The 25,920-nt window shown below is 57.4% G+C and overlaps 1 protein-coding gene across 4 annotated transcripts in view; it reads left to right on the top strand.

The window, feature by feature from the left end:
* The window catches only part of EEFSEC (eukaryotic elongation factor, selenocysteine-tRNA specific), a 249,570-nt gene extending 224,427 nt beyond the window's left edge, over positions 1 to 25,143 (top strand). For 3 of the 4 annotated variants that reach the window (XM_032336962.1, XM_032336797.1, XM_032337040.1), the window contains one exon: positions 24,618 to 25,143. In XM_032336962.1, coding sequence (XP_032192853.1) covers positions 24,618 to 24,808 — 191 coding nt within the window. In that variant the 3' untranslated portion in view covers positions 24,809 to 25,143. The remainder of the gene's footprint in view (positions 1 to 24,617) is intronic. The other variant, XM_032337116.1, reaches the window with a different exon arrangement.
* Positions 25,144 to 25,920: the final 777 nt, after the last annotated feature.

The following is a 25,920-nucleotide window of genomic DNA, read 5'->3' as shown; positions in this document are numbered from 1 at the left end:
GGTCCGAGGAGCAAGTGGCTAGGCAGGGGTGGCCCAGAGCACAGCCCGGGACCTCACAGCTCACATCCCTGAGTCTTTTCTCCTTTTCATCAGTACTCGATTTTCTTTAAACAAAAAAAAACAACATTGTAACCCTGAAAAACTTGGGCCATAGGGAATAAAATGGAGAGCCCTGAAACCAGCAAGATCAAACAGATGTGAATGTCTATCCCATGCTTCAAATCTCTCACAGTCTCCCGCTCTTTTTTTAAGAACTAGAACAGTTCCACTAAAGCGAAAGCCCTCGCACCCCCCTCAGATGGGGACCTCATGCCCACATGCGTCTTCATGGTCTGCCTCCACATGTTTGTGTCCAAACAGCGTCCATGGTTTCTGGGTGTTTAAAGTTCTCACCTGTGTGGTCTCACACTGAACCTAGCGTTGACAGAGCCCGCAATTCTCGGGGACTTGTCTGACTGCTCTGTGTTATCCCGCAGTCCGAATGCATGGCAGGAAGTGCACCTGTCACCTGTCTTGGACAGATGGGCTGTTTCCATCTTCCCCACTGCTGAGTAGCATCAGAGCTTTTCTGTAGGGAGGCCCAGGGAAGCGCGGTTGTCTGGTCCTAGAGTGCATGCGGCCATGGGTGGCACGAGGGCCTGCCGGCCTCCCCTCTGCCCTCACCCCACCAGCCCATGCCCTACCCCACTTGCCACTTCTTGGCACTGAAGGAGGCAATCACTGGGTTTTTGGCGCAGCTTTCTCCCCAGATGGTCAGGTTGGCCTAGTTTCTTGGAAGCCCAAGGTTGGCCCTAAATATCAGGCCTTTGTGGGAATCCCTCTAGCCTCCCCAGGCGAGCAGAACTGGGAGTTCTCATCAGCTCTTAGAGGTGAAGGGAAACCTGGGCATGCAGTTGGAGATTGGGCCCCTGGTTTGCCCCATCTGATTTCAGCCAAAGGCCATTTCCCATCTATAACTTGAGGTCAGATCTCTGTGGGTTCCTAAGCCTTCTGGGTGGCTGCTTCGTAGAGCTGGAACCGATCGCATTACCTAAAAGAAGGGAAGTGTGTGCCGATGAGGTGAGCTGGGGTCTGGAAGCACCTGTCTGAGCCAGGCCTGTAGCTGGCCTTCCACTGAGCACTCATCTTCATTGCTGTTAGGAAGGGCATTGCTGGTGGCTGCAGACTGGCCACAGGAGCCAGGCTCTGCAGTTTCCCTGAGGCAAGAGCTGGTTTGGGCAAGGCAAGGCTCTGACCTGAGGCCCAAGCCATGTCGGACATGGCCTCTAGCAGCCCATACAGGACCAGTGGGGCTCTCGGGGGAGCCATGTGCATTGTCCCTCCAGGCTCTTGAGTCCCAAGGCTTGTTCATTCAGTGTTGTTCACCTCTTTTGTGCTACACCTTTGGCTCAAGCTGGGGACTCGATGGCAAGAGAAATCGCTCTGTGCCTGCCTTTCCAGAGCTCAAAGGGGTGGCCAGATGGCCCTGAGGTAGCCCATGCTCCTGGACAGATGGGCACCACAGAGGAAGAGAGCTGGTCTGATAGGAAAAGGGCAATTTCACGGGGCTTCGATGAAACCCAGAGGACTTGAGCTGTAGCATTATAGCAAGCGGGTTTATGCAAAGGCCCTGAGGTAGGAAAGGCAATGAACAGCAGAGCTAAAAGGTCCGGTTGACTGGGCCCAGGAGGAGGAGTGAGCTGTGGGAGATGCAGGGAGAGTGGTTGGCACACTAAACTCACGCCAGGGCCTGGTGTGGACTTGGTTCACAGTGTCAGGATGGGAGAAGCCATTAGAGATAGGCCTGAGCATTTGTCTCTGTGGGGCCACTTCCCAGGGGTACTAACACTCATGCTCCCAGATTGTTACGAAGAATAAAGCCCCCGGCAGTCTTTGGCCTCCCAGTAAGCCCTCTGGGTTGCCGCGGAAAAAAAAAATCTAAGGCCTCAAAGCAGAAAGCTCCCTTCAAACTCTCAGACCTTGAGGTGCCTCTCCTGGGGAAACAGGGTGCCAGCTGGAGGCTAGACCTGAGGCCTTGCGCCTGCCGAGGGTAGACACTGTAGCCGGGAGCCAGAACACACAGCTGAGGGTGAGGCAGCGCACCCAGAGCTGAGATGCGTGCCCAGAGCTGAGATGCTAGCAGCTGTGATCAGGCCACACTGGTACCAGCTGGTGAGCACTGGTACCAACTGTGACTGGTACCGGCTCCGAGGGAGACAGTACTACCTGCCCCCCACTCCCATGCCCCATTCCCACCCGAGGGAACATGGAGCAGCAGGGCCTTGTGTGGGCTGTGCACATGTGCAGACATGTCTGATTCTGCATGCCCACAGGTGTGAGTGCGCATCTGTGCCCGTGAGTGTGCATCTGTGCCCGTGAGCATGTGTGAGCATGGTTTTTTTTTTTTTTTCACAGAAGGGAGGTGAGTGAGAGGCCAGCTTCCTGACAGGGCAGTTATAAAACATTCATAAAACTTTTATTGGACTTGCCACCCTTCCAGATAAATATTTTTCGATTTTATGGGCTTGTTTTAGGGCCGTGAGCTTAATCATGGCTTTGTAGCGGCCTTTAAAAAAAATTAAATATTGTTTTGGCAAAAGGAGCCCCCTTCCCCCCCACCCCTACCAAAGGCAGCCTGCACTCTGAGCTCATAAATTCCTGCCACTCTCAACTCTTGCCCTTTCTCCCTCCATGTCCTCACAGCCGTACCACGATGAACCTAACAAAAAAGAGCAAAGAGGGAGAGAAAGAGTGAAGAAAAAATAACTCCTCATCCCCCTCCCCCCACACCATCTCCTGCCCCACACTCCTCCCCAGCCTCGTGCTGGGGGGGGCACCGAGCCCAGCTCATGGCTGCCAGCAGAGGGGGCAGGTGGACCCCGCCTGCTTCCGCTCTCAGAGGGGCAGCTGCCGTGGCTGGTGAGGGTGCTCTGTGCCCAGCCCCCAGCCCCCACCTCCTCACAGCCCCCTCCTCCCACCACACCAGCCTCCTTCCTGCCCCACGAGGTCCTGAGCGAAGCCCGCACTAGCTCCCCCGTCCAGTGTTCGCAGCCAGCACCTCCTGGTCCTCTGGGCCTCAGACCAGCCTTCCCAAGCACCCATCCAGAACAGCACCCCCACCCGGGCCGTGCCTCTCTGCCTTGGTGTGCTTGTTTCACAGCGGTGTCTGAAATGTGCTCCATCGTTTATGTGTTGGTTGCACAAGCCTGTCCCCCTCGCGAACATAGGCTATTCACCGCTGTGTCCCCCACACCTGGAACAGAGTCTGGGGTGTAGTAAGTACTCAAAAGAGGTTTGTGCCCTGGATGGAATGAATGGTACGTAGTAGATGCCAGGGTGGTCGTGTTTGAGGTATAAGAATAAAAATGATGACTATCGTTCAGACTTCGCTTTGTGCTGGATGCCATCCAAGTGCTTTACATTCTAGTAACTCGCCTAGCCTCACAGCCACCCTGGAGTGTGAGTTCTGGTACTGTCCCCACTTTTCAGATGAGGACACTGAGGCATAGAGAGAGTCCAGTGTCTTGCATGAAGCCACACAGCTAATCCGACCCCACACTGGGGCATGGGTCTCGGCAGCCCGAGTATACGGCCTGAGCTGTAGCCATCACACGCAGTTGCTGCGGGAGAACAAGAATGAGAGAGCCAGCAAAGGCCTTTCACACCACCACAGCCTGTCCTGAGCCCTGTCCAGCTGGCAAGTCCTTGGGCCGGAAGTCCTGGGGCTGCAGGTCAGGGGTGGGGGAGCTCAGGCTCCAAGGCTTATCCTGCTGGATTGCCATTCGGGGGCCTCCAGGGCACAGGTCGGTCACAGAAATAAGGGGAGCCAGTCTCAGGTGAAAGAAGCAGTGCTGGGCAGGGAGACAGAGTAGCTAGGGGGCCCCCAGTGCAGGCAGGCCTGCCACGCCCCACTGCTGCAGGGTGACAACAGGAGGACAGGTCCTCTGGCTTTTCCAGACAAACCAGAAATTCAGAGTTGCATGTCAGGTGTCCCAAGTTTGAAGGTGAGGGAGTCATTCAAATATTTCAGAGATCTGTGGAGGCTGGTTTCTGCTCTCAGGCTGGCATTTTTCCCTGTGATCTCTGATGAGAGTGTGAGTGAGCCCCAGGAAGCAGGGCCCAGGGGCCTCTGTGTACGGGCATAGAGAGAAGCAGTCACCGGGCTAGCTCAAGGGGAAGCCTTCTTGGAGGAGGTGACACTAAGCTCAGCCTTGAAGGAGGGTGGAAGTGATGGTCTGGGGAAGGAAGTTCCAGGCAGAAAGAGCCATGGCTGTGTTCTGGAGGGAGGACACTCTCGTTGCCCAAAGCACATGGACTGTGGAGTGGGGGCTGCATGGGGCATGGGATGCCTCAATACCGGAAGAAGTCAGGGACCCCCCTGATGGATGGTGAGTCCGTGAAGAGTCTTTGACAGGAGGCTGAAGAAGCCTCACGTGCACGCACACACACACGCACACACACGCATACCAGTTGCTCACTGGGAAGGAGTTGAGGGTCTAGGACCCAAGGCAGCTGGAGGCCCCTGTGCCTGCAGCTGATGCCGGAGAGGGTGTGTGTCCAAGGTCAAGAACTCGTCAAGGGGCAGTGTCTGGAGAATAGAGCTTCCACTCCTTCCCTCCACGGCCACTCCCCCAGCAACTGTTGGTCTGAGTGCACCTGGGATTTTCTTAACCTTCCCCACAGTCTGGTGAGGAAGGCAGTGTTATCCCATTTCACAGAGGAAACAACTGAGGGTGCTGCAGGGCACACAGCATCAAAGCCAAGGCAAGGTCCTAGGCCTCCCAACACCCCCATGCTGCCTACCCACAATTTTGAAAGGACCTCTAGGGGCCACACTAGACCCCCAGAAAGCCAAATGTGACTTCAGACATAGAAGTGTATGGGACATTCTCAAAACAAGAAGGCTCAGTGCACCCTGCCACATGCCAGTCCCCCTACGGTGTGGCCTGTGTCCCCCACACATGCTGCCTTGGTAGCTTTGAGTCCCTTTCTGCCAAAGTTACCGGCCAACCTTGGAAGTCAGGAGAGTCAGTCTCATGCAGGGTCACAACCAAGCTCCAAGCCTGGCCTTGAACCCAGGGCTCCCAACCCCCAGCCACGGCTAGACAGAGGGCCAGGAGACAAGAAGGCTGAGGCCTGGGGCCATGGCCCGGCAGGCGTGTCAGTCCAAGGAAGGAACGCCCAGGAGACAACTCGGGCAGCGGTACCCCTAGCCTGCGGCGCAGGTCCTCCCTGGGGTGTGCAAGAGGATTCAAGATGGCGTGCAAACAAGTCGACAAAGAGTGTCGCTCGTCATGTGTCTGTTTTCACCTGTGTTCTGCGGGGGCAGGGGATACTGGGTTTCCACTGATGGTAGCCTATAACGTTTTGTGATTGAATTAATGAGTTGATTTAAAGAATTATTAAGTTAAAGAAGGTGGTGCAAAAGTAGTGATGTGGAAGGAGATTTGCGAAACCCTGGGTGAGTCATCCAGGAGTTTTGATGGTGACGAGGGGCTCAGGTGGCCTTTACAGGGCAGGAGAAATTTACAGCAGGGAGAGAAGGAGTGCAGATGAACAGAAGGCAGGGTGCTCTGTCCCTTCTGCACATGTCCCCATGAATGAATGAGCCATCAGACACGCCCGCCCGTCCCCTGCAGCCCCCAGCCCACTTCTCTTCCCCTAGCCACATAGGCAGCTGAATGTGGGACCTGGTGACCGCTGAGACTCACAGGAAGAGCTGTGTGATGGCACGTGGCACCATGATTTCAGAGGGTGGCAGGCTTTGTGGGGGCTGTGAGCAGAGGCCAGGCCATGGGTGTTCTTTCTGCAGCCGTTGGCAGCCCCCTGACAGCCTCTCTTCTGGGCACCCTTTACCCTTCCCTCTGCTACTGGACCTTGCCCTAGGGCCGTGGGAACTGTGGATGGTTTGGTTCAGATTTGGTTCCGCCTAGGAAAGAGGCAGAGCAGCTCTGACCTTCCCCCCCATATCCTGGCAGTTCTCACTGTTGTAGCTAGTCTTTAAGAAAAGGAAGTAAGTGACTGAAAGGGGGATGCCTGGGTGGCTCAGTCATTAGGCGTCTGCCTTCGGCTCAGGTCATGATCCCAGGGTCGATCCCAGGGTCCTGGGATCAAGCCCTGAATCGGGCTTTCCCTCTCCATTCACCCTGCTTGTGTTCCCTCTTTCACTGTCTCTCTTTTTCTCTAATAAATAATTTTTTTTTTTTTAAAAGTGACTGAAAGGAAGGTGCTGTGTCGCCAGACATGTGACCATGTCTGTCCCAGCTTGCATTTGAGACAGTCATTGGTCTTCTCCTTGTTTCAACTCCAGGGTGGGAATGGAGGGCAGTTCTGAATCACTTCTGCGTGGTCCAGGCCAGATGGGGCCCTGCCTATACCACTGAAACCTCTGTTGGCTGAGTGGGGCAGAGATGGAGGCCCGTGCTCAGTGCTACCTTTCCACTGCCCACACAGGGAGGACCATGGCTCTCATTCTGTAGACATGGCCGTGAAGGCTCCGAGAGTCATGAAGCTGGCGTGAGGCCGCCCTCCACCTCCTCCCGTCCCTGTCCAGGGCTCTTGTAGGACTCGTCCACACAGCGCAGAGGACTCCCTGGAAGAAATGGTCTTGGCTGGCCTTTTCCAGCTGTGGGGTCGGGGGAGGCACCGAGCTAACTATCTGGATCTAAAGAAGATCAGGGGCAGAGACCTGGGGCTCGAGTACAGTGTGTGGGTCAGGTGGCTGGGAGGTAGGCGGGAATGTGGTAGATCTGGGAGGCAGGAGGCTCTGCATCAACCTAGCCTAAGAGGACAGAGCCCCCCCTGCCCAACTATTTCCCCAGGACCTGGGCCCCCTCAGACTGCCCGAAGTCATTTGAGTGGACACTCCCACATTCTCCCCTCCCTGTTCCGCTCAGCACTAGAAATTGCTAGCACAGGGGGTCACTCGGGGGCAATGAGCAAAGCGCTGGTCCTTTGTCTTAGACAGAATTCCTCTACGTTCCCCCCTCCACTCCTCCTCTGGAGCCCCTTCAAAGCCTCAGTGGGACCCTGCACTCCCAGCCTCTGCACCACATCCGTCGGTCTGACCCACGGGGCAGAGGGTCAGCATCTCGGGTGGCTGCCTGCCAGGTCTGGAAGCCTACCGCTTTCCCAGCTCCTGCTGCCCGTGCCTGGGCCTGGCTGCCCTCAGGAGCTCAGCCACAGTCCACCCACCCACATGTGGGGTGGTAGTTATACTCCCTGGAGTTGGGTTAAGTTCACAGTGACCTTCAATGGCGACAGCCAGAGTGGTCGTTGTCCCCGAGAAGGGATCTGGGAGAGAATGTTGTGACCCCTTGTTTCCACAGCTCTCTCCCTGACTTGTTGTAAGTGTTTATTCACTCCCATCATTCATTCGTTCATTCATTCAGAATCCACAGAGGCCCATGTTGACCCCCGTGGCTTCTTGTGGCCGGCCCTACCAGGCTTCTCACTCTCCCGTGCTACCACACCAGCTTTAAGTCACTTCCTCCCAAGCCTCAGCCTCTTCCCTTCTTCCCCGGGCCTTTGCACACACCATTCCCTCTGCCCACAGTGCTGTCCCCTTTCCTTCCCGTAGCTTCCTTGTGTATCTCCTTCAGATCAGCTTAAAACACCACCCAGAGGCCCCCTCCTTGGCTGGGTCAGTTGTACCTCACAGTCCTTGCACTCAAGGCACGCTGCTCTTTCTTTACGGACACGTGAGAGGTGCACTGTGAGAACAAATGGTGAGAACACACATTCTTAAACCTAAGCCCATCAGGAGTCCAGCTCCTCTGCTTACTTAGCTGTGTGTTCTTGGGCAGATGGCTTCATTTCTCTAGGCCTCAGTTTCCTCATTTCTAAACGGAGCAATGATAGGACTTTTGCATAGAGTTGCTGCGGCTAGAGGGCCTAATGCGAGAGCATGTTTAGACGAGAACAGACACCTAGCAAAGCCAAAGCACTTGTTAACTTCTGATGTTCTGGTCTGTTCTCCTGGTAGTTACTGGGTGTGAGCCTGTGAGGATAGGGACCGAACCAACAGGCTCAGGTAAAGGTTGAGGAAATACATGTGCCAGACCCTGCTTGGGCCTGGGGCTGGGTGGTGAGTGCCTTACAGTCCCCCTCCCCCCAAGGAACTCACAGCCGGGAGAGAAGCTCTGCAAAGGCAAGGCAGGCAAATGCAGACTGGGGGCCTTTCCAGAAGGCATCCAGAGGAGCAGCCCTCACAGCTTAGCAGGAGAAGGCAACAGAGTGGTACCGGGTGCCCTGGGTGGGTTCCAACGGTGTAGCTGAAGCTAGGGACTGTAGTCTTTCCTGGGACGCTGGGGGTTGGCAGTGAGGTAGGGTAGAGGTACGCCCAAGAGCCTAGAATTCATCCAGAGGTGAGAGGGGTCAGCAGGAACATCCACCACGGACTCACCTGTTTCCAGTAAGGGACCAGCCTGGCCTGGGCCTCCCTGGTGCTATCTGTCCCAGTCCAGACCTCTCCTCCCTGACCATGTATTTTCACGTGGTGTGACCAGCCTGTCTGGCAGAGGGAGGTCAGCCCTGCCCTCTTGAGGTGCTCATGCCCTTTAAGCAGGTGCTCTCTGAAACCTAGTCTACAAGACAAAGTAGAAAAGTGAGTGGGTAATCTGATCTGCTTTTCTGATACAAGGCAGAAGGTTCCCTCAGGCTCTTGATCTTCAGGACCTCCCCAGTCCATCTGAGGCCGCCCCTTTTCTGTATTATAGGATCAGAACCCTCAGCAGCCTGGGAGTCTAACATGCACAGCAGGACCCATCCCAGGGCAGGTGGCACTAGGAAGACAATGAGCTTGAGCTAGCCACTTAAAGGACAGCTTAGCTGGGCAGAGGGACTGGGGAAAGGATTCTGGGTAGGGGGTCAGCGGGAGCTGGGGGCTGAGGCCATTCGCCACATCCATTGACTGAGTCAGAGTCATGGGAAGAGGGGCAGGAGAGGTGGGCCACTGGGGAGGAGCTCCATATTGGGGGTCATTTGTAACCCCGACTGCAGAGGGGAGCACAGGGGTTCGGGTGGCAAGGGGGCTTAGTACCCCCCTGATGATTGGTACTCATCCAACAGGGACATGGAGGGCTCAAACTCTTACACAGCCTCCACCATCAGCTCCTACTCGGCACCCTCCCAGCCGTCTAGGACACAAATACTCTGTTCAGCCCTAGTTGCCAGATGGTGGGCCAACCCACAGAGCTCCCATGGCCATCCTGAGCCACACAGTGGTCAGTGGCAAAGCCATCCCTCTGGGGAGGGCCCACCCGGGCTCTTGGGAACCCGCCCCACCCTCCCGGAAGGGGTTGGCTGCCTGCTCACAGGAGGCCCCAGCTTATAAACATGGTCCAGTTACAGGAACATCGGGAGGGCGTTTGGTTTTCATTCGACACAGTGATTTCACGGACCCTCCCTGACAGGGAGCAGGCTATGGCCGACCTCAGGAGAGGGGAGTGTTGGAGCGACTCCGAGAGCCCCATCTCCTCCCCCTGACTGTCTGACATGGTCTGGGCCGAGCCTTGGGCCTGGTGCTTGTCTGGGTTAAATCCCTCCTCGGAATCTGGAGCCCAGTTGATCTGAGCAGGGGTGGCCGTGAGCTGGCAAAAACAAGCAAAGACAGCGCACAGGGACATTATAGCCACTGTTCTACACCATAATGACAGCCACCAGTGTCTGGGGAGGGCTCAACGAGCTCTGCCAGCACCCTGAGTCCAGAGTCCCCTGAGGACTCAGAGCCGCCTTGGTAAGCGGGGCCACCAGTGCGGAGAGAAAGCCGGCACCTCTGGAGCTCCTCCTACGTGCCACGACCCTCCTCTTGCATTAATCCAAGTATCGACCGTGGGTGATAGGGACTGTGCCCATTTTACAGATGAGGGAACAGGCCCAGTGCCTACCTTGAGAGTAAGCACACAGTGTACTCGTGCTCAGGCCTCCACCCATGCGGATGCGATCCCACCCTCTTTTCCACGTTGCTGGCCTGCTGCTCAGACAGCCAAAGCTGGGGAGTCAGGCGGGTAGCACGGCTCAGTGTGGTGGGCACAAGCGAGGCGCTGAACACCTAGATTTTAGTCCTACAGTCAGGGAAGTCAGGCACAATAGGCATTTTAAAATAGAAGGCGCTGGGCCTAGATTTTCTTTGTATTGTCGCAGCTACCCATGTGTTGTGAGAGTGAGTTCCCTCCTAAAAGTGCGGGGTGGGGATCTCCTGCCGCCTCAGAGAACTCGGGTAAGATTTACTTTGCTCTGGCAAGTCGAGGTCTTGATGAAGACAAATGCGTGGGGCTTGTTCAGAGCAGGGGCCTGAACCTGTGCCCAGTGAAAGAGCTGGGCGGGCTGTTCCAGCCTCAGGGGTGCAAACAAACGGGGCTAGTGTGTGGAGGCCTGTAGCTTGCCTTCATTCCATCTCCCACCCTCCCTCGTTCTGTGGAGGAGGTGTGGGAGGTGTGAGGCGGGAAATGGGGAGAGGGTGGAGGAGGGACAGTCTAGATCAAGCACCGCGGAGCCCATGGCCCGTGTCCGTGTGTGCGTGTGGAACCCTGCTGCTGGGCTGGGGCCGGAGGAGAGGAGCCCGCGGAGCCCATGGGAGCCAGTGCAGTTTTGATTTGATTTTACCCCATGGGCGGGAGCAGCAAGATTGACTCGGTAGCACAGAGACTTCCGGGTCACTCATTTCAGACGCGGAGGGACCTCGGGGAACTTTTCCTCCCTTGTCTCTGTGTTTGGGGACCTTAGAAGGGTTAGAACTTTGACTACCAGAGAAGCAAGAGTGGCATGCGCAGACCTCTGTCAGATTCAGAAACCTGACCAGAATGTTCATTCATTTGGCTCCTGTGCCTGGTCCCTAGAGAGACAGCTGGCCCCGGTCTGTAGGGCCGCAAAGCTCCCTGCCCTCCTGCCAAGCACCATCAGCACCGTGGCCAGCCATTTTCATGGGGTCGAGTGGCGTGTCTCCCCATTGGAAAGTAAGCTGTGCCAGGCCCAGTACCCAGTACAGTGCCTGACACAGGGTAGGCACTCCATAAATATGACTGAGTAAATGCATGAACAGATTGAGTAAATGCATGAACAGACTGCAACCCTTCTGGGTTGGCCTGACCTCCTCGGGTGACCCTCAGAAGTGCCTCCACCCTTGAGACACTAGGCCATATGCCCGCTGCCTGCAACCTTGCCCAGCTCTGTGCCCCAGCCAGCATGGCTGTGGGCTTTGTGCAGAACTGGGCCGCATAATGGAGGCCCTCTCACTCTCTGTGTGCCCGGGCCCTTCTGCGCAACTGTTACTCCCCCTGCCACACCAGTGACCACACCTGTGCCCCACCTACTTATTGGAGGGTGACACAAGATGCTGGGGGTACCTGGCCCAGGCTTGCTCTCTTCAGGGCGCTGAGTGCCCTTGGCTGGTGTGGGGGTGCTGGGACCCAAGAAGGGGGTAGTGAGTCTCACCAACGCTCTCCATCTCCTGGTGCCCTGGGTTTCTCCTGGTCCATCAGGTCTTCAGAGAAGAGGAGCTTCCTCAGAGCCAACCTCAGGCCACCTCAGCTGCTGCCATCACACCCGCACAGATGCACGTGTGTGGTGGACACACACCCGTGTGCCCAGAGTGGTATGTGGCAGCTCACTCCCCAGCACCAATAGCCCCAGCACCTGATATTTAAGGCCCCCACAGACTTTCTCTGAAAAAAAAACAAAGCAGACGAAAGTGTCGTTTCCAAGGCTGGGAAAGGCAGGGCCTCATCGGCAGGGCCCCCTCCCGTGCCCAGCTCTCTCTGGGGCTCTGAGCCACATCTGCTCAGAGCCTCTCTGAGGGGCTCTTCCCTGCTCCCTGCTAGAGCAGGGAGTCACTTGGCCCATTTCACAGACATGGAAACTGAGGTTTATGGGGCCATTTCCCAAGTACCCTGCAGAGCCCAGAGCTCCTGGCCCAGGGACCTTCCGATGGCTGGCTATGGTACAGGGACACACCTCGGAAATGGACCATGGTGACATGGTGATACACATGCTCCCCTTCCCAGGCGGAACCCCTCACGTGTTTCTACTGGCACAGAGACCCACCACGGATACGAGCTCAGATCCATCAGTGCTGTGCCCAACCTCAGGCCACCCAGGCTCCTGAGGGTGGAGGAACACCTGGTTGGAGGTACCCCAAGCCAGAGCCAGACTCATGAGAGGGGAGGCCTCCCAGATGGAACATAACCTCCCCCCAGGCTCTGATTAAGGATCTGATTCCCGTGGCCTCCAAGTGATTAAATCCTGCCCAGGGCAGAGCCAGAGACACTATTTGGGAAGAAGGAGAACACACAGCAGCAGACAAGGGTCCACACCAGCCCGTCAGCAGGTGTGTGGGGTTGCACAGAGCCGCAGGAGGGCACCCCATCCCTGTCGTGCCTGCTGAGAGCCCCCGGGCCAGTAGTGATGGCCAGCAATCCAGAAACGGCTATGGTATAAAATGCAGGGGGAAAAGGACCAGGACAAGGTGGAACTAAGGCAGCAATGCCAGTTGTGGGCGCCTGTTCCATGCCAGGTCCTGCACAGGGCACTGGGGACCCACGCAGTCATGTGGGCATGAGGGTGGAAGGGGTGTGAGCCGGCCCAGGTTCTGGTGCCCACTGTACACAGCAGAGACCCACCAACTGGCCACCATGTGCATGTACTAAGGGTCCAGCCAGCCTTGGAGGGCACACTGGGTGTTGGTGTGGCAGGTGGGTAGTCGGGCAGCCAAGTCTGGGACCCAGCCACGAGGGGACATGCGTGTGCTCACAGCCCTATGTGCCCATGTGAAAGCGTGAGCACACCTGTGCTCACCCCGGCTCTAGTCTTCACAGGTCAAGGAGGGGGTGAACCCTCTGAGCCCATAGCTGTCAAATCAAGAGTGTGGATAGGGATGCCTGAAGCTCCCTAACCGCCCTTGCCTGTCAGCCAGAGAAGACAGCAGCCCCAGCGCCCGCCCGCCTCTCTCTCTGCTCTGGAAACAGGGCTGATACAGTAATCAGGACGCCGCATATGGGCCCTGGAAGATGACTGCTCCCCGGGCCTTTGTTCGCCTTCATTATTCTGGATGAGGTTTTTTTTTTTCCCAAGTCATAAAAATGACATTTTTAATATGTGGAATTTTTTTTAAAGAAAAGCAATACGAAGAAGACTTTTATTGTCAATAAGCTCTACCTTTTAAACCAGTTATCTTAGTTTCTGCTCTAGGTATTTTAATTGAAGATTAACTGCTGTTAAAGAGTGTACACATTTAGGGAGTGAGTGTTTGGAGTATTAAAATTCAGCTCCCTTGGTGGCGGCGACCGTCTCCATGAGGGCCACTGGGAACTGTGCCCCTCCCCCACGGCCAGCCTCAAGGGGCCATCCATGGAGAAGGGCCCCTGCACGAGGGGCAAATCCAGGTCTCCGTGGAGGGATAGGTTGGACAGAGTACAGGAGCAGCTATTGGTCTCCTGAAGGCAGCTCCCGCCGTCGGCTTTACTCGGGTCATTCCTCATCCTGAGGAGAACACTGACACTCAGAGCAGGGCAGTAAGGCCACCATGTCCCATGGCCCAGTGTCCAGACCAGGGCCATCTCCCCTGCCTGCCCCACTCTCACTGAAGCCTGTCTCTAGGAAAGCTCCTGGCCCTGGTCACGGTCCTCTGACAATTACCCAGACTGACTCGGTGGTCATTGTGTTCCGGGAGCTAAACAGAACCCACCAGAGGAACAGATCCCACCCTCCAGGGCATCTCTCTGTCCAGAGGCTTGTGCGTGTGTTCACACATGTGTGCATGCTTGTGCATGCGTGGGCGCATGCGTATGCATGTGCTCATCACTGGCAAAGTCAGGCTCATCGTCTGTACCAGCAGGAAGGTGACTTTCTGGAGCGCCGTCTGGAAAAAGGGGGACCCGTCTCCTCTGGCTACCTTTGTAAAAGAGCTCAGGATCCAAGTAGTAATGACAGTGTGTGATCACTTGTTTGCCACTAGCTCTGTGATCTTGGGTGAATCATTCTGGATCCCTGGGCCTCAGTTTCTTGGGAGTAGATACTGTGCCCTCTTTGCACAGGTTAAGGCATGGAAAAGTGCTTTTCTGATCCTTCCCTTGCCAGCACCGTGCCAGGCTCTGGGATCTAATCTCTGTCCTCAGAGAGAGTCACAGTGAGGAAAGTGAGCTCATGGACACCCATGACAGAGGTCATGTGGGGGCAGGCCCAGGACCTGAGGGTGGTCCCAGGGGCACCAGCACATGGTACAACAGGGCCTGAAGCTGGACTGAAAGCTTGAGCTCAGCCTGCCACATCTTTGCTGTGTAATGTTGGGCTCGTACTAACTCTCTCTGTGCCTCTGTTTCTGTGTGTATAAATGGAGTCAGCACCCAGGGAGCAGTTGAGAAGTGGAGAAGCAGCATGTACAGAAGCACTCTGAGTGGGGCCTGGCACGTGATAAAGGCAGAGTGAGTGCTAGTTAGGCTTACCACTGCTGTTCCCTTCATGATTATTGAGAACTGGCTGGTGCCCGTTTTGGGGGCCAGTTGGGCTAGGCCAGCCTCACACAAGATGGTCTTTCTACTTCAGATCCCCTCTCTGCCATCTAGGCCACCCTCAGAATCTGTCAAGGCAGTGGGCCAAGTTCCAGCAGTCCCCGCTCTTGGAACCCAGAACAGACAGGCATGTAAGGCGTCATCCCTGGAAGTCTCTGGAGAAAAGGTCTCCACCTGGCCCCACCCACATTGCCCCAGGCTGAGAGGTGCCTACTGCCCAAGTCAGAGTGGTTCCCAGTCATGCCAGTGCCCTTGCCTTTTGCCATCTCCTCCCCACCCTCAGTGGCAGTAGCCTCAGCTCCCTGTGTCCCACCCCCATCCATGGCATGGCTGTCCCTGTTCCTTTGTTGCCAGTGAGGAACAGCAGGGCCCTGGGGCGGCCTGGCCCGTGGCTAGACTCTTAGGCCAGCAGCAGGTGGACAGCTTTTTAAAGCTTTATAAAGCCACAGGCTTGAATGCGAAGTCCTACTCCCCATTTGCCAGCTGTGTGACCTTGGGCAGTCAGCTCCCCTGCCTAGAAAATGACTTACAGGATGTCTGGAAGCTTGAGTGAGATGCCGTCTGAACCCATCTGGCTGGGTGGTGTGTTGAGGAGGACACTAGTGTCCTGTGACAGTGGTGATAGAGGTGGAGGCAGATGACCTAGCCTGTCTCCTGCCCAGCCACTGACCTGTGAAGCTTGCCTCACTCCTGCTTCCCCACCAAGAAGCTTTGTCAGACAGCCTAGAGGGCCAGCCAGAAGGAGTCCCTGTAGACACTACTGTCCAGGATCTCCTTCCGGAAACTGCCATTCAGAGGCAGCTCAGCAACCTCTCCAGGCTGCAGTCACCAGCACCACACCCTGCCCCTGACCCCCATGTCTGGCACACCCATGTCTGGCATGGAGCACTTGGCGCATTCCCTTTGAACAGTCAGGTCCCCTCCCGCGTGGTTATACCCCCTATGCTGATGGGGAGCGTGAGCGTAGGGCTTAGGACTAGGGTCCAGGTCCCCTGGGTGCTGAGGCGCGGGCCTCTAGATCTAGGCAGATGTGACACATTCGGAAGGAAAGGGCCAGCGCATTCTTGCCTCTGTGAGCAGCCCAGCTGGAAGTTGGCCAACCTCCCACTCCCCAAGACTCCCGCAGATTGACAGGGCCTGACTAGGCCGCCCAGCAGTGGGTGGGTGATTAGGAGCCAGACGGACAAGGTGGTGAACTCTGACCCTCAGTGGGCGGGAGGGGGGGTCACCCTTGGGAGAGAGCCAGCTGTCAGGGCCCAGCCCACTGATAGATGAGGCAGAGTGCAGGCGGGCTCGGTTCCCCAGTAGCACCCCTTCCTGGAACTGCCAGCCACTGCTGTAGGCTGCACCTGTCTCCTGAGGACACAGGGTCTGGACTTGAAGCCGTGTGGAAGGCTGTGGTCTTCTTGGAGGAGAGAGATCTGGAACACATCACAGGAGGCCAAGCCAAGATGCTAAACCTTTGGCCAAGAAACCAAAGGAGTAAGGTTTGCCAGGTAGACAAGTGTTGCAGCTCACCCCAAGATGAGAGAGCACTGGGAAGAGCCAGGGCAGGGTAAATGGGGAGCCCTGTGTAGGGGTGAGTGATGGAGGTGAGGACACACTGTGTCTGCAGGAGGTAGTTTGGGAGGAGCTAGGCTAGAGGAATTTGGAACCTTGCCTGAGGAATGGCTGAAGATTTTGAGCTGGGAGGGATGTTCAGGTTTTCTTTTTTTATTATTAAAGATTTTATTTATTTATTTGGCAGAGAGAGATCACAAGTAGGCAGAGAGGCAGACAGAGAGAGGAGGGGAAGCAGGCTCCCTGCTGAGCAGAGAGCCCGATGTGGGGCTCGATCCCAGGACCCTGAGATTATGACCTGAGCCGAAGGAGTGGGTTAACCCACTGAGAGGCTTAAGCCACTGAGCCACCCAGGCACCCCGATGATCGGGTTTTGTTCCAGAAAGATCTCTTCAGCAGGAGACCTACGAGCAGATCAGAAGGTGGCACTGGCAGGAGAGCAGCATGGCAACTCATGCCAGGAGGCCAGCATCCGAGGCCCCAGTGGCAGCATTCTGCTCCTGCAGGGCCTGGGGGATCCCTGAGGGAAGGGGCTCTCGTGGAGTGCCACGCCAGCCAGCCCTGTGCAGACTCAAGCAAGAGTTTGAGGAGGCCTGCCTGAGTTTCTGGGCTGCACACGAGGAATGCCCTCGGTGGGATATAGAGTCCATCCCAGGCAGCGGGCACGACAAGCCTCGGTGACCACACCCACAGTCACTTCAGGGGGATGAGACCATACCCCAAGTGAGCGGGAATCATGCCGGTGCTGGGCTGCCCCTGGGAGGAATAAGTGGGAGCCAACATCACATGGTGTTGAGTAGTTTAGAATGCTCCCAGCCGCCCCCTCACTCTCCCCCTGCAGACTTTCCTCTACCTGGACTGCCCGTCTAATCATGGAGCCTCTGATCCTCAAGACCAACTCATTTCCTTTCTCAGACTGGTTTTGTTTTTGTCTTAAAACAAAATCCTTCCTTCCCCATAATGCTCTGGGTTTCCCTCGCCATGCACCCCCAATCTCCAAAGGCTTGACTGCATTATAATTTCAATTTACATGGTGTGGGAAAGATTTGTGCAAAGGGTCCTTTTTTGTTTTTGAAGAATTCATCATTGCTGCTAAGAAGCTTAATATAAATTAAAGGAGGAATTAGGCAACATTAAGACATCAAAATGGGGGTGCGGGCGCCCGTTGCCTCGCCTCCACCCAATCAAAGGGGCCGCAAGGAGCCCGTCGAGTGTGCGCTCGAGAGCCTTGGAAAGAGCGCGATTCCAATAAAGGGCCTGTTCTGTCGCCCGCCTTCCCCTAATTCCCTTTGTTGCTGGGACAGCGGAGTACATGTCTGATAAAAACTTAATCACCTTATCTTTTTAAAGCAAATTGCATCTTTGTTTACATACAGGATCCATAGCAGGAAGAGAAAGGAGAGAAAACCAGGCAGCTTTCCCAGCCCCAACCAGTGCGTTCAAGGCTGGCGCTCCCCTGGATAAATGCGGGAAAACCAGGGCTGGCGAAGAGAGGTGGGAAGATTCCGTTAGCCACTAGGCACAAAGGTGTCACTAGCACCTCTCACAGATGAGATCAGGGGCCTGCGCAAAGGGAGCCCGCTGACTGGTGTCCCCAAGGGCTGCCCTCCCGGCCATTCTCCCCTCTGTAGGCCCTCTGAGTGCCAGCTCGCCTCTGAGCCTTGTGCCAAAAACCAGGTTCCCTGTCCTCCTTGGGCCTCTCTCCCTTGGCATGGTTCAGGGCCCATGCCACTCTAGGCCACTGGCTTATGAAGGGATCTGGGTTAAAATCTCAGCATACCACCAACTGCTGTGGGGCTGGGGGCAAGTGCGGCCACAACAGCCCTGTGTGAGGCAGACACAAAGGGGCCTACTGCCCAGCCTCCCCCTCAGCCGTGCATCCTGCCCAATGAGACCTCTGAAGCGCCGTGCTGCCCATACCTCCCGTGACCACCTGTGACCTCTCCGGGGCAGCTTCGTCAACAGGGTGGGCAGGCAGAGACCCCTGTTCCTTCGGGTGAAGTTTGACCCTGCAGCCCACTGGGTGATGGAACAGCCGTGCTGTTTGAGGAAGCTCAGCCTCACTGACGGGTTCCCTCCTTCAGGCAGCCCGTCCCTCCTACTCACAGGCCGAGCACCCAGTCTGGACTCCGGGACTGGCTGGATTCGAGGCCCTCCACAGCCAGCCATCCCAGCCACCCCCAATGTCGGCCCAGCCCAGCTGCCAGGCATGTCCCAATGAGCTCCCCAGGCCATCCGTCATCACCAGGATACTGACCCTAGAAAGGGTCCCCCGCCCCTTGCCCCCGCTCTCTTTCCACCCTGTCATCTCGGCTCTTTCCAAAGCTGCTTGTTCCAGGAGGGGAAGCCGGAGTGGCTGGACTTGTCTACAGCCCCATGGGGCCACCAAGGGGGCCCATGACCCCAAGCTGCTTGTAAGGGCTCCGTTCCCACTGGGGGGTGCAAGCCGCCCACCAGCGTGGAGGCCCCTCTTCCAGTCTGGCCCCTGACATGAAAGCGACGCCAGCAATTGGAGGCAATTTGCCGGCCTTTGATGGCCATGTCGGGGCGGCACCCGCGGCCAAGCCTTGGGAAACAGTTGTGCTTCCCGCATTCTTCCCTGATTACCCCTGGCCCAAGCCAAGACCCAGCAGCCTCCAGCCCACTGTGCCTTTGTGTGGAGCTGGCGCTTGGTGAGAAAGGCCAGCCTGGCCCTGGGAGAGTGTCCCCAAGGAAAGCCACGACCAGCAGCGTCACCCCGGGGGTCATGCCGGCCCACCCTCACTGCATCCTGGCCCCGGGCTTGTTGGGGAATGGAGCAGAGCAGCCCAGCTCCAAGAATCCTGAAGTTTGGAGAGAAGGAGCCAGAGATGTGTGCTGAGGCCCTCTGAAGTAAGGCCCGCGGTGTGAACTTCACACACATAGCTCATTTCACTCCGTGCGCACCCCGCCAGGTATGGAGCCGGGCTCCGGGTCGCAGCGGGCAGGGGCCCATGGTCTGAGCCTTGGGCCACCAGCTCACAGACAGGTATTTCCTAGTCCCGGAGGCACGGGCTCTGCGGGAGTGTTTTTACTTCTGCTGCCTTGTACCCCTGGGTCAGCGCTTTCCCTTTGCCTTCATCCATCGAACCCTCCCAGAGCCTGTCTGCCAGGCCCTGTGCCCAGCACTGCAGGGGCCATCTCCTCCCAATCCCCCTTACAGGCCACCAGGGAGAGGGATGCAAAAAACATGCCAAGTAGGGTTCCAAGAGGGATCTTGCTCAACCCAAGCAGGTGAGGAAAGCCTTCCCACAGAGATAGTGGCAGAGCAGGCATTAGCCAGACAGGAAGGGCAGGGAAGAGCGTTTCACACAAAGGGAGGTAGCTGGAGGCCCTGCTTGATTCCTCCTGGCAGAGTGGGAGTGGGAGTGGGAGTCAGAAGGGCGTGAGGGGCAGAAGGGGGCACACACACTGGATGACCCAAGGTCTTGGGTGTTGAGTAAGAAGACAGACTTTATCCTTTTGATGGAACCCAGTCCAGAGCTCTGCATGAGCCTTTGAGCAACTCCTCCACAGCCGGGGGCAGGATGAGAGAGAAGGGCCCCCTGGGGAGTGCCCCAGAGGCCTCCTGCACCAGGACAGGGCAGCAAGGATGGGGAGCGGGGGGTGGACCCTCAGTAGGTTGTGGAAGGTGATGCTCTAAGCTGGTGTCCTCTCCCCTCCCCCGCTCACCGGCGTCAGAAACCAAGGGCTTCTGGCGGCTGTGGAGGAGCCATGAGCATGGCCCCAGGTTGTGCTCAGCCTGCCCTTCAGCAGGCAGGGCCAGATTGCTGCAGAGATGATCCCACTGGCCTAGAGATGGCAGTGAGCTTCCTGGCCAACAGCAGCAGCTCTGAGAGCCTTAACCAGGACATGCAGGCAGACCTGGCTGAGGGGGACGCCCCCTCCCCTCGCTCCCCTGCCCACCCTCCTGGAGCCGTGTGACCCTCACCGCAGCCTCCCCATGTAGCCACACATCCGGCAGCCAGACTGCGCAGGGCAGCATTGTGCTTCCTCCGGGCTTGGGCCTGGGTGCAGGAGAGTTAGAGTAGAAATCATCCAAGTTTGTATTCCTATGGGTTTTTTTCCCCCAATTAATTCGTACGTTTGTCTTTGTGACTTTAAACTCTTCTCGGGTCAGTTCATCTCCTAGACTATTTTGCCCCAGCAAACACATGCCAGTCCTATCCTGACAGCCCTGCTGCGGGTCTCAGCGCCCCTGGAACTTCATAGGCCTCCATGGTGCACCCAGACCTCAGCACCAGGTCGCCTCACGGAGCCCAGCTCTGCCTCTCCAGACCTGTGTGATTGGGGGCCGGTTACTGGCCTGGACCTCAGTGTCTTCCACACTGTGCTGTGAGGGCTAAGTGCCTGCGTGCGTGGGGACATCTATGTGCACAAATCTCAGGTCCTCGTTAGGACTGAATGCCTGGAATGGGTTGCTGGGTCCACGAGGAGACCACTGTGAGAGCTTCATAGCCACTTCTTGTTCCTCGGTAGTATTCTTTGAGGCCCTCCTCTGAGCCAAGGATCCTTCTCGATGTTGGGCTTCCAGCTATGTACAGAGAGACAAAATCCCTGCGGTGGTAGAACTCATGTTGGGGTGGGGCAGACAACCGACATCAGAATGAGGACCTCGCAGCGGTATGTTGGAAGGTGATCTTAGCTATTGGAAAAACAGAGCTGGGTGGAAGGGGTCAGGGCAGCTGGAGTGAGGTGGTCAGGAAGGCCACTCTGGGAGGTGACATTTGCACAGCGATTAGAATGAGGTGGGCCTGGGAGCCAGTGGAACTGCTGGGGCCAATCTTTGAGCAGAGGAACCTGTGAATGCCAAGGCCCCGCGGTAGGAGTGCAGCTGGTGTGTTGGGGTGAAGGGAATGAACGGTTCAGAGACACATACGGGCCAGGTCACGTGCAGGAGTTAGAAGCCCGGAGCTCCAAACATTGTCCCCACGTTGGGGGCCATTCCAGGAGGGGCCACACATAGCTCCCAAACCTAAGTGGCCTACCAGGGGGGTGCTTCAAAGGGAGGGCCCTAAAAGAGGATGGTAGCTCTGTGAGAGCAGGATGGTCCTGCTTGCCCCTGTGTCCCTGAGCCTACGAGAATTTGCAGGAGCCCTGAGGGATGCCAGGCAGGTAGACAGTTGGCATTTGGCCACCTTCCTCCCCACTCTGAGCCCCCCAACAAGGTCTCTGGGACCCTCCCTGGCTTGGGTGCCCGAGTTGTCTGGCACACAGGGTGCATTACATGGACATGGTAAGCTGGGGTCCCCCCGCAGCCCCACCGGCCTGCAGCCACACATCCTCATCTGTCCTCAGGCACCATGCTTATTACCCTGCCAGGTCTGGGGACTCAGACTCCCTCTGCCTGCAGACCTTTGCCCAGGATCTCCATGCAGCCAGTCCCTGTCACCTGCACCCACCCCAGTCCCCCATCCCCCCAACACTCCCTCCACCTCCCGCACCCTGTTCAGAGCTCTTTTTGAGGAAAGTCAGCCCTGGGCCCATACGACCTGGCCATCCTCCCCTCCCAGTGACAAGGCACTTTTGCTTCCTTGACCACCTTGGCGGCAGTCTGTCTTGCTGGCTTGTTTCCTCTCTGCCCCTTCTGAGACTTTTTTAAACTCCGTGGGGGCCAGGCTCTGGTCTGTGTGCTCACCACCCTTGTCTCCTGTGTGACTTGTCACTGTGTGAATGTTTCCCCGGGAAAGCTCGGTGAGGGCAGCAGCTCTGACCCCCCCATATCCCAGCCTGCCCTTCGCTTCTCTCCATTGGCCGTCTGGCTAAGGGGGAGAAAGGCCAGCAGAAAACAAAGTGGCTCCTGGGACATTTGCTCCAAACCCACAGTTGTGTCCAGGCCACCCCAAAATGGAGCAGAGGCAAATGAGCCTGGCCATCTCAGAAGAGCAGTTTGATGGCCACATCTTCGCCAGTGCCAGAGAGATTTTCTGGGTCTGCCTGCTTTGGGCCATGTAAGGTATGCCCGGTGTGTAACGAGAGCCAGCACGGGCGAGATGGACCGCCGATTGGGCCACGCCTGTCTCCCCAGCCCCGCGCAGACGCCGGGGAGCCCCGCACCTCTTCAGCCATCAGACCTCCTGGCACCAGAGGGAGACAGGCTGCCCGTGCCATTTGTCAGGGTCTGGTGCCAGCCACCTTCTCTGTTTGCAGAAGGAAGGCTGGGGCTCCGATCTGGGGAGGCAGATACCTGCAGGCCTGGCACTAGCTTGGGGGCCTGGCCCGGGGCCATTCCCACGCCCCGTTCCAGAGGTGCGCTATCCTGCTGGGTGTGGAGCCTGCGATTGGACACCGTGCTGCCCAGCCAGAGGATGGCTCCACTTGGTCCAGGTCTCACAGGCCCCCAGCATCCCAGAGCTCCATCCACATCAGCCACGAGTCCCGGCCTTCCTGGGGGTGCAGGCTTTGAGAGACCAGCAATCTCATCTCTGCCTGTAGAAGGGAGACCAAGTCCCCTTCCAGGAGGTAGAGCTACCCCTGGCTGACTCTCCAGTGTCCCTCAAGGCAGTCTCCTGGTCACCTTTCTAAATCTCCATGGTGCCCTCACAGCGGGTATTCCCCTGCCAAAGGTGGACCCGCACTGAGTGATGGGCTGGGGAGCAGTGACCCGCACTGGCCAGCAGCAGCAAGCCCAGAGTTCAAACCCTCGCTCTTCCTCACTGTGGGGCCTGGAGGCAGTCCGTGCCCTTCTGGGGGCTCTGTTTTTGCCTCTGTACGAAGAAGGGGTTGCTTCAGCAAACATGCATGAGTGCTTGGCCTAAACGGAATAATCCACACACCCCAGCCACCCAGAGCTCCCCACCTGGTGGGGACAGGATAAGCAAAGGCACTGAAGCCTGACACCAGAACACCACTTCTGGCTTTCTGGGGAGACCACAAACACCCGGCCAACACTGAGCTGAAGGACGAGGCCCTTCAGGTGCCGACAGACACAGATCGGGTGCAGCAGGGCACGCAGGGAAGGGAGCCCTCTGCCTGCTGCCCAGCCCCCGCTTCCCGCCAGCTTTGGACTTAGCCTCTGGGTCCACTGGCCAAAACAGCCCCTCTGTGCATATTAGAAGGAAGTGGAGGGACGCAGGCCTGCCAGGACCCCTCTTGGCAAGCACAGTGTGGGCTGGGCTCCACCTCACTTGCCCCTTGCCAGGAATGAAGGCTGTGTACCCAGCTCTCCCAGTAGTCGCATCCCGGAGCCGCCGCCCCCTGGGCATCCTTGCCCCATGCCAGTCTCACGGCGCTCCCTTCCGCTCACACCCCGCCACAGCCCTGCCAACCTGCTCCCACCGGCTTCCTCAGCAGGGTTGTGAGCAGCCAGCTCTGGAGCACTCTGCTTTTACAGAGCTGGTCTGAGGCCTCGGCCACAGCCTTGGAGCCAGAGCCTCTCCGCCGGTGCTCAAAGCAGCCGACTGTCACCCTGGCCAGCAGCCCACAAAGACGCTGGGCCATGCTGCTACGGAGCAGTTTCCTCAAAAAGACAAGCCCCAGAGAAAGCCTAGTGTTCAAGGAGTGCAGCCAGGTGCGCAGAGATGAGCGAGCCTTCTTCCATTGCCAAGGTGGGGAGCCGCATTCCAGGCAGAGGGAAGAGCCTGTGCAGAGGTTTGTAAGCATGACTGCAGGGAGCCCAGGAATGGTCACATGTTCCTTGAGGTAGCAGGGAATGCACCAAAGCAATGGTGAAGCGGCTAGAAAAGCAGGGGCTGGCTTTAGGGTGTTAGCAGGGATCTGATTTCCACTCCATCATTTGGCTGAAGAGAATGAACATAAAGTCTGTATACTGTACGTAGTGGAGGGAGTGACGAGAGGGCGCTGGTTTAAAGGAGCCTGTAAAATGTGATGGAAACCAGTGGGGGCTGCTCCCACCCCTGTGTGGAGGGACAGCTTATGCGAAAGCCCAGGGAGAAGGCTCCCCAGCAGGAGTGCTGGCTTTAGGGAACAGGAAACACCCCAGCTGCTCTCTGCTCCCACTCTCTGATCTGTTGGGGCTCCCACTGGCTGAACCTAACCAGCAGCCAGAGGGCACAGGAGCCCATATGCTGTCTGCAGAGGTCGGCCTCCCAGGCACACAGAGGAGCAGAGAGTGGATTTCCAGGGACAGTTGGAGAACACCAAAAGCCAAGTTTCAGTGTACATGTTTAGTGGGAGTGTCCTGGGAAACAGTAGGACCATTTAGAGCAGAAGGACGTAGCCAGTAAGTGTAAGGCTGATCCCCGTAGAGCCTGAGTGCAGAGTGGGTGGGTGGGCAGGGGACTGGCTTAGCTCCAAGCTGGACAGGCCCCTGACATGGACCAGCATGGTGGGAGAGGGGCTGGAATGTGGGATTTAGGTGGCAGAGTAGACCCTAGGACTTGGGGGTCCATTGGCTGGGCAAGGAGGCAGAAGAGTGAGCCCAGAGTGGCACCAGGGTCCTGGCTTGGCCTAGGAGAGAGTGAGGGTATCACTGAGTTGGGGGAAGGAGATTTGAAGATGGGCCAGCATGAGCGGGTGCCCATCTAGGTCAGAGAGCAGCAGGTCAGAGAGCAGCAGGCCTTGCAGAGTAACGGGCTCTCTTTCTGTGCCTTGCAGGTGGCCTCAGCCCTGAGTCCAAGAAGATGCTGACGCCCACCCTCAAGAAGCGGGGCCGAGCCGGCCGAGGAGAAGCAGCCAAGCCAGAGGAGGGGGCTGAGCGGCCCGAGCCTGCGCAGCATGTAGCCGTCAGCCTGTCTTTCAAGCGCTACGTCTTCGACACCCATAAGCGCATGGTCCAGTCTCCCTGAGTGTTCCCGTGACCTTGCCCAGGCCCCCGGCCTGGGCTGCAGTGCCAAGCGTCAGACCAGATGTGCCTCACCCTCCTTTTGTGTATCCCTCCCCATGACCCTGCAGATGCGGGCCCTGGGCCTGGCGCTACGCCCGGGTGAGAAGCCTGGGGAGTGAGGCAGCAGCAGCTTCAGGGCCGAGGCTCAGAGAGTCTGCCCTGGTGCCCTCCGAGCTGCTGGGAGCCAGCGTTTCCCAGGTCACCCCACAGGCAGCCATGGGAGGGCTAATCCACACCCTGTCCTAGATGGCCTGGCACTTGCCGGCTACAAATAAATGCTCCGGGGTGCCTGCCCGCTCTGCTGGTCTCTGTGATTTCACCTGGAAGGGCCACCCCTGCCTGTTCCTGAGGGGCATTGTCAAGGGAGTTAAGCAGGTTCCCACCCAGAGAATAGCTGGAGGAACCAGAACTCAAAGCCCAGTGGGAGTGGGCTGAGGAGTTCACAGGGTGTCAGGCCCCTAGGCCGGGCTGGGTGGCCCCAGGGGGGTCTCCTGGACCTTAAGGGACACGGGGGTTCTCTGGACCGCCAAGTCCGGAGAGGGCTCTGCCAGGAAGGGCCCCCGTGGAGTGCTGGGGAGCCACGAGGTATCAGGCCAGGGCATCAGGTCAGAGGCTGGCTGGAGGGATTGCTCCCCCGTCCAGCAGGCATAGAGGGAATACCAAACAGGAACTAATTCTGGGGGCAGATCCACAGTGGGGGGGGGGGGGGGGGTGGTAAATGGGGGTGCTCAGAGCCATTGCCTGGTTCATTCTGGCTCCTCTCCTGTTTGATCTTGGCCCAGTTCCCTGACCTCTGTGCCTCAGCATCCCCACGTATAAAATGGCTACAAAAGCAGCTGCTTCATGGGGTCATTCAGGTACTGGGTGCCCTGCTGCCTGCTGCATTACCCACAGCCCTGGCAGCAGGACCAGCACACAAGGCCTCCTTGCTGGGAGGAGAGTGGCCTATGAATTCCTCGTAGTGGGGCAGGCAGCCCCAGGGCCCAGCTCCCCTCTGAACTGGCCATTTTTCTAGGACCTCTGTCACAGTGCCCACACCCACCCACACCTTTCTCCCTGCCTCCCACATGTCCC

The sequence above is a fragment of the Mustela erminea genome, chromosome 1 (genome assembly GCF_009829155.1).
Source record: "Mustela erminea isolate mMusErm1 chromosome 1, mMusErm1.Pri, whole genome shotgun sequence".
NCBI lineage: Eukaryota > Metazoa > Chordata > Mammalia > Carnivora > Mustelidae > Mustela > Mustela erminea.
This window is presented reverse-complemented; position numbering and strand designations above follow the sequence as displayed.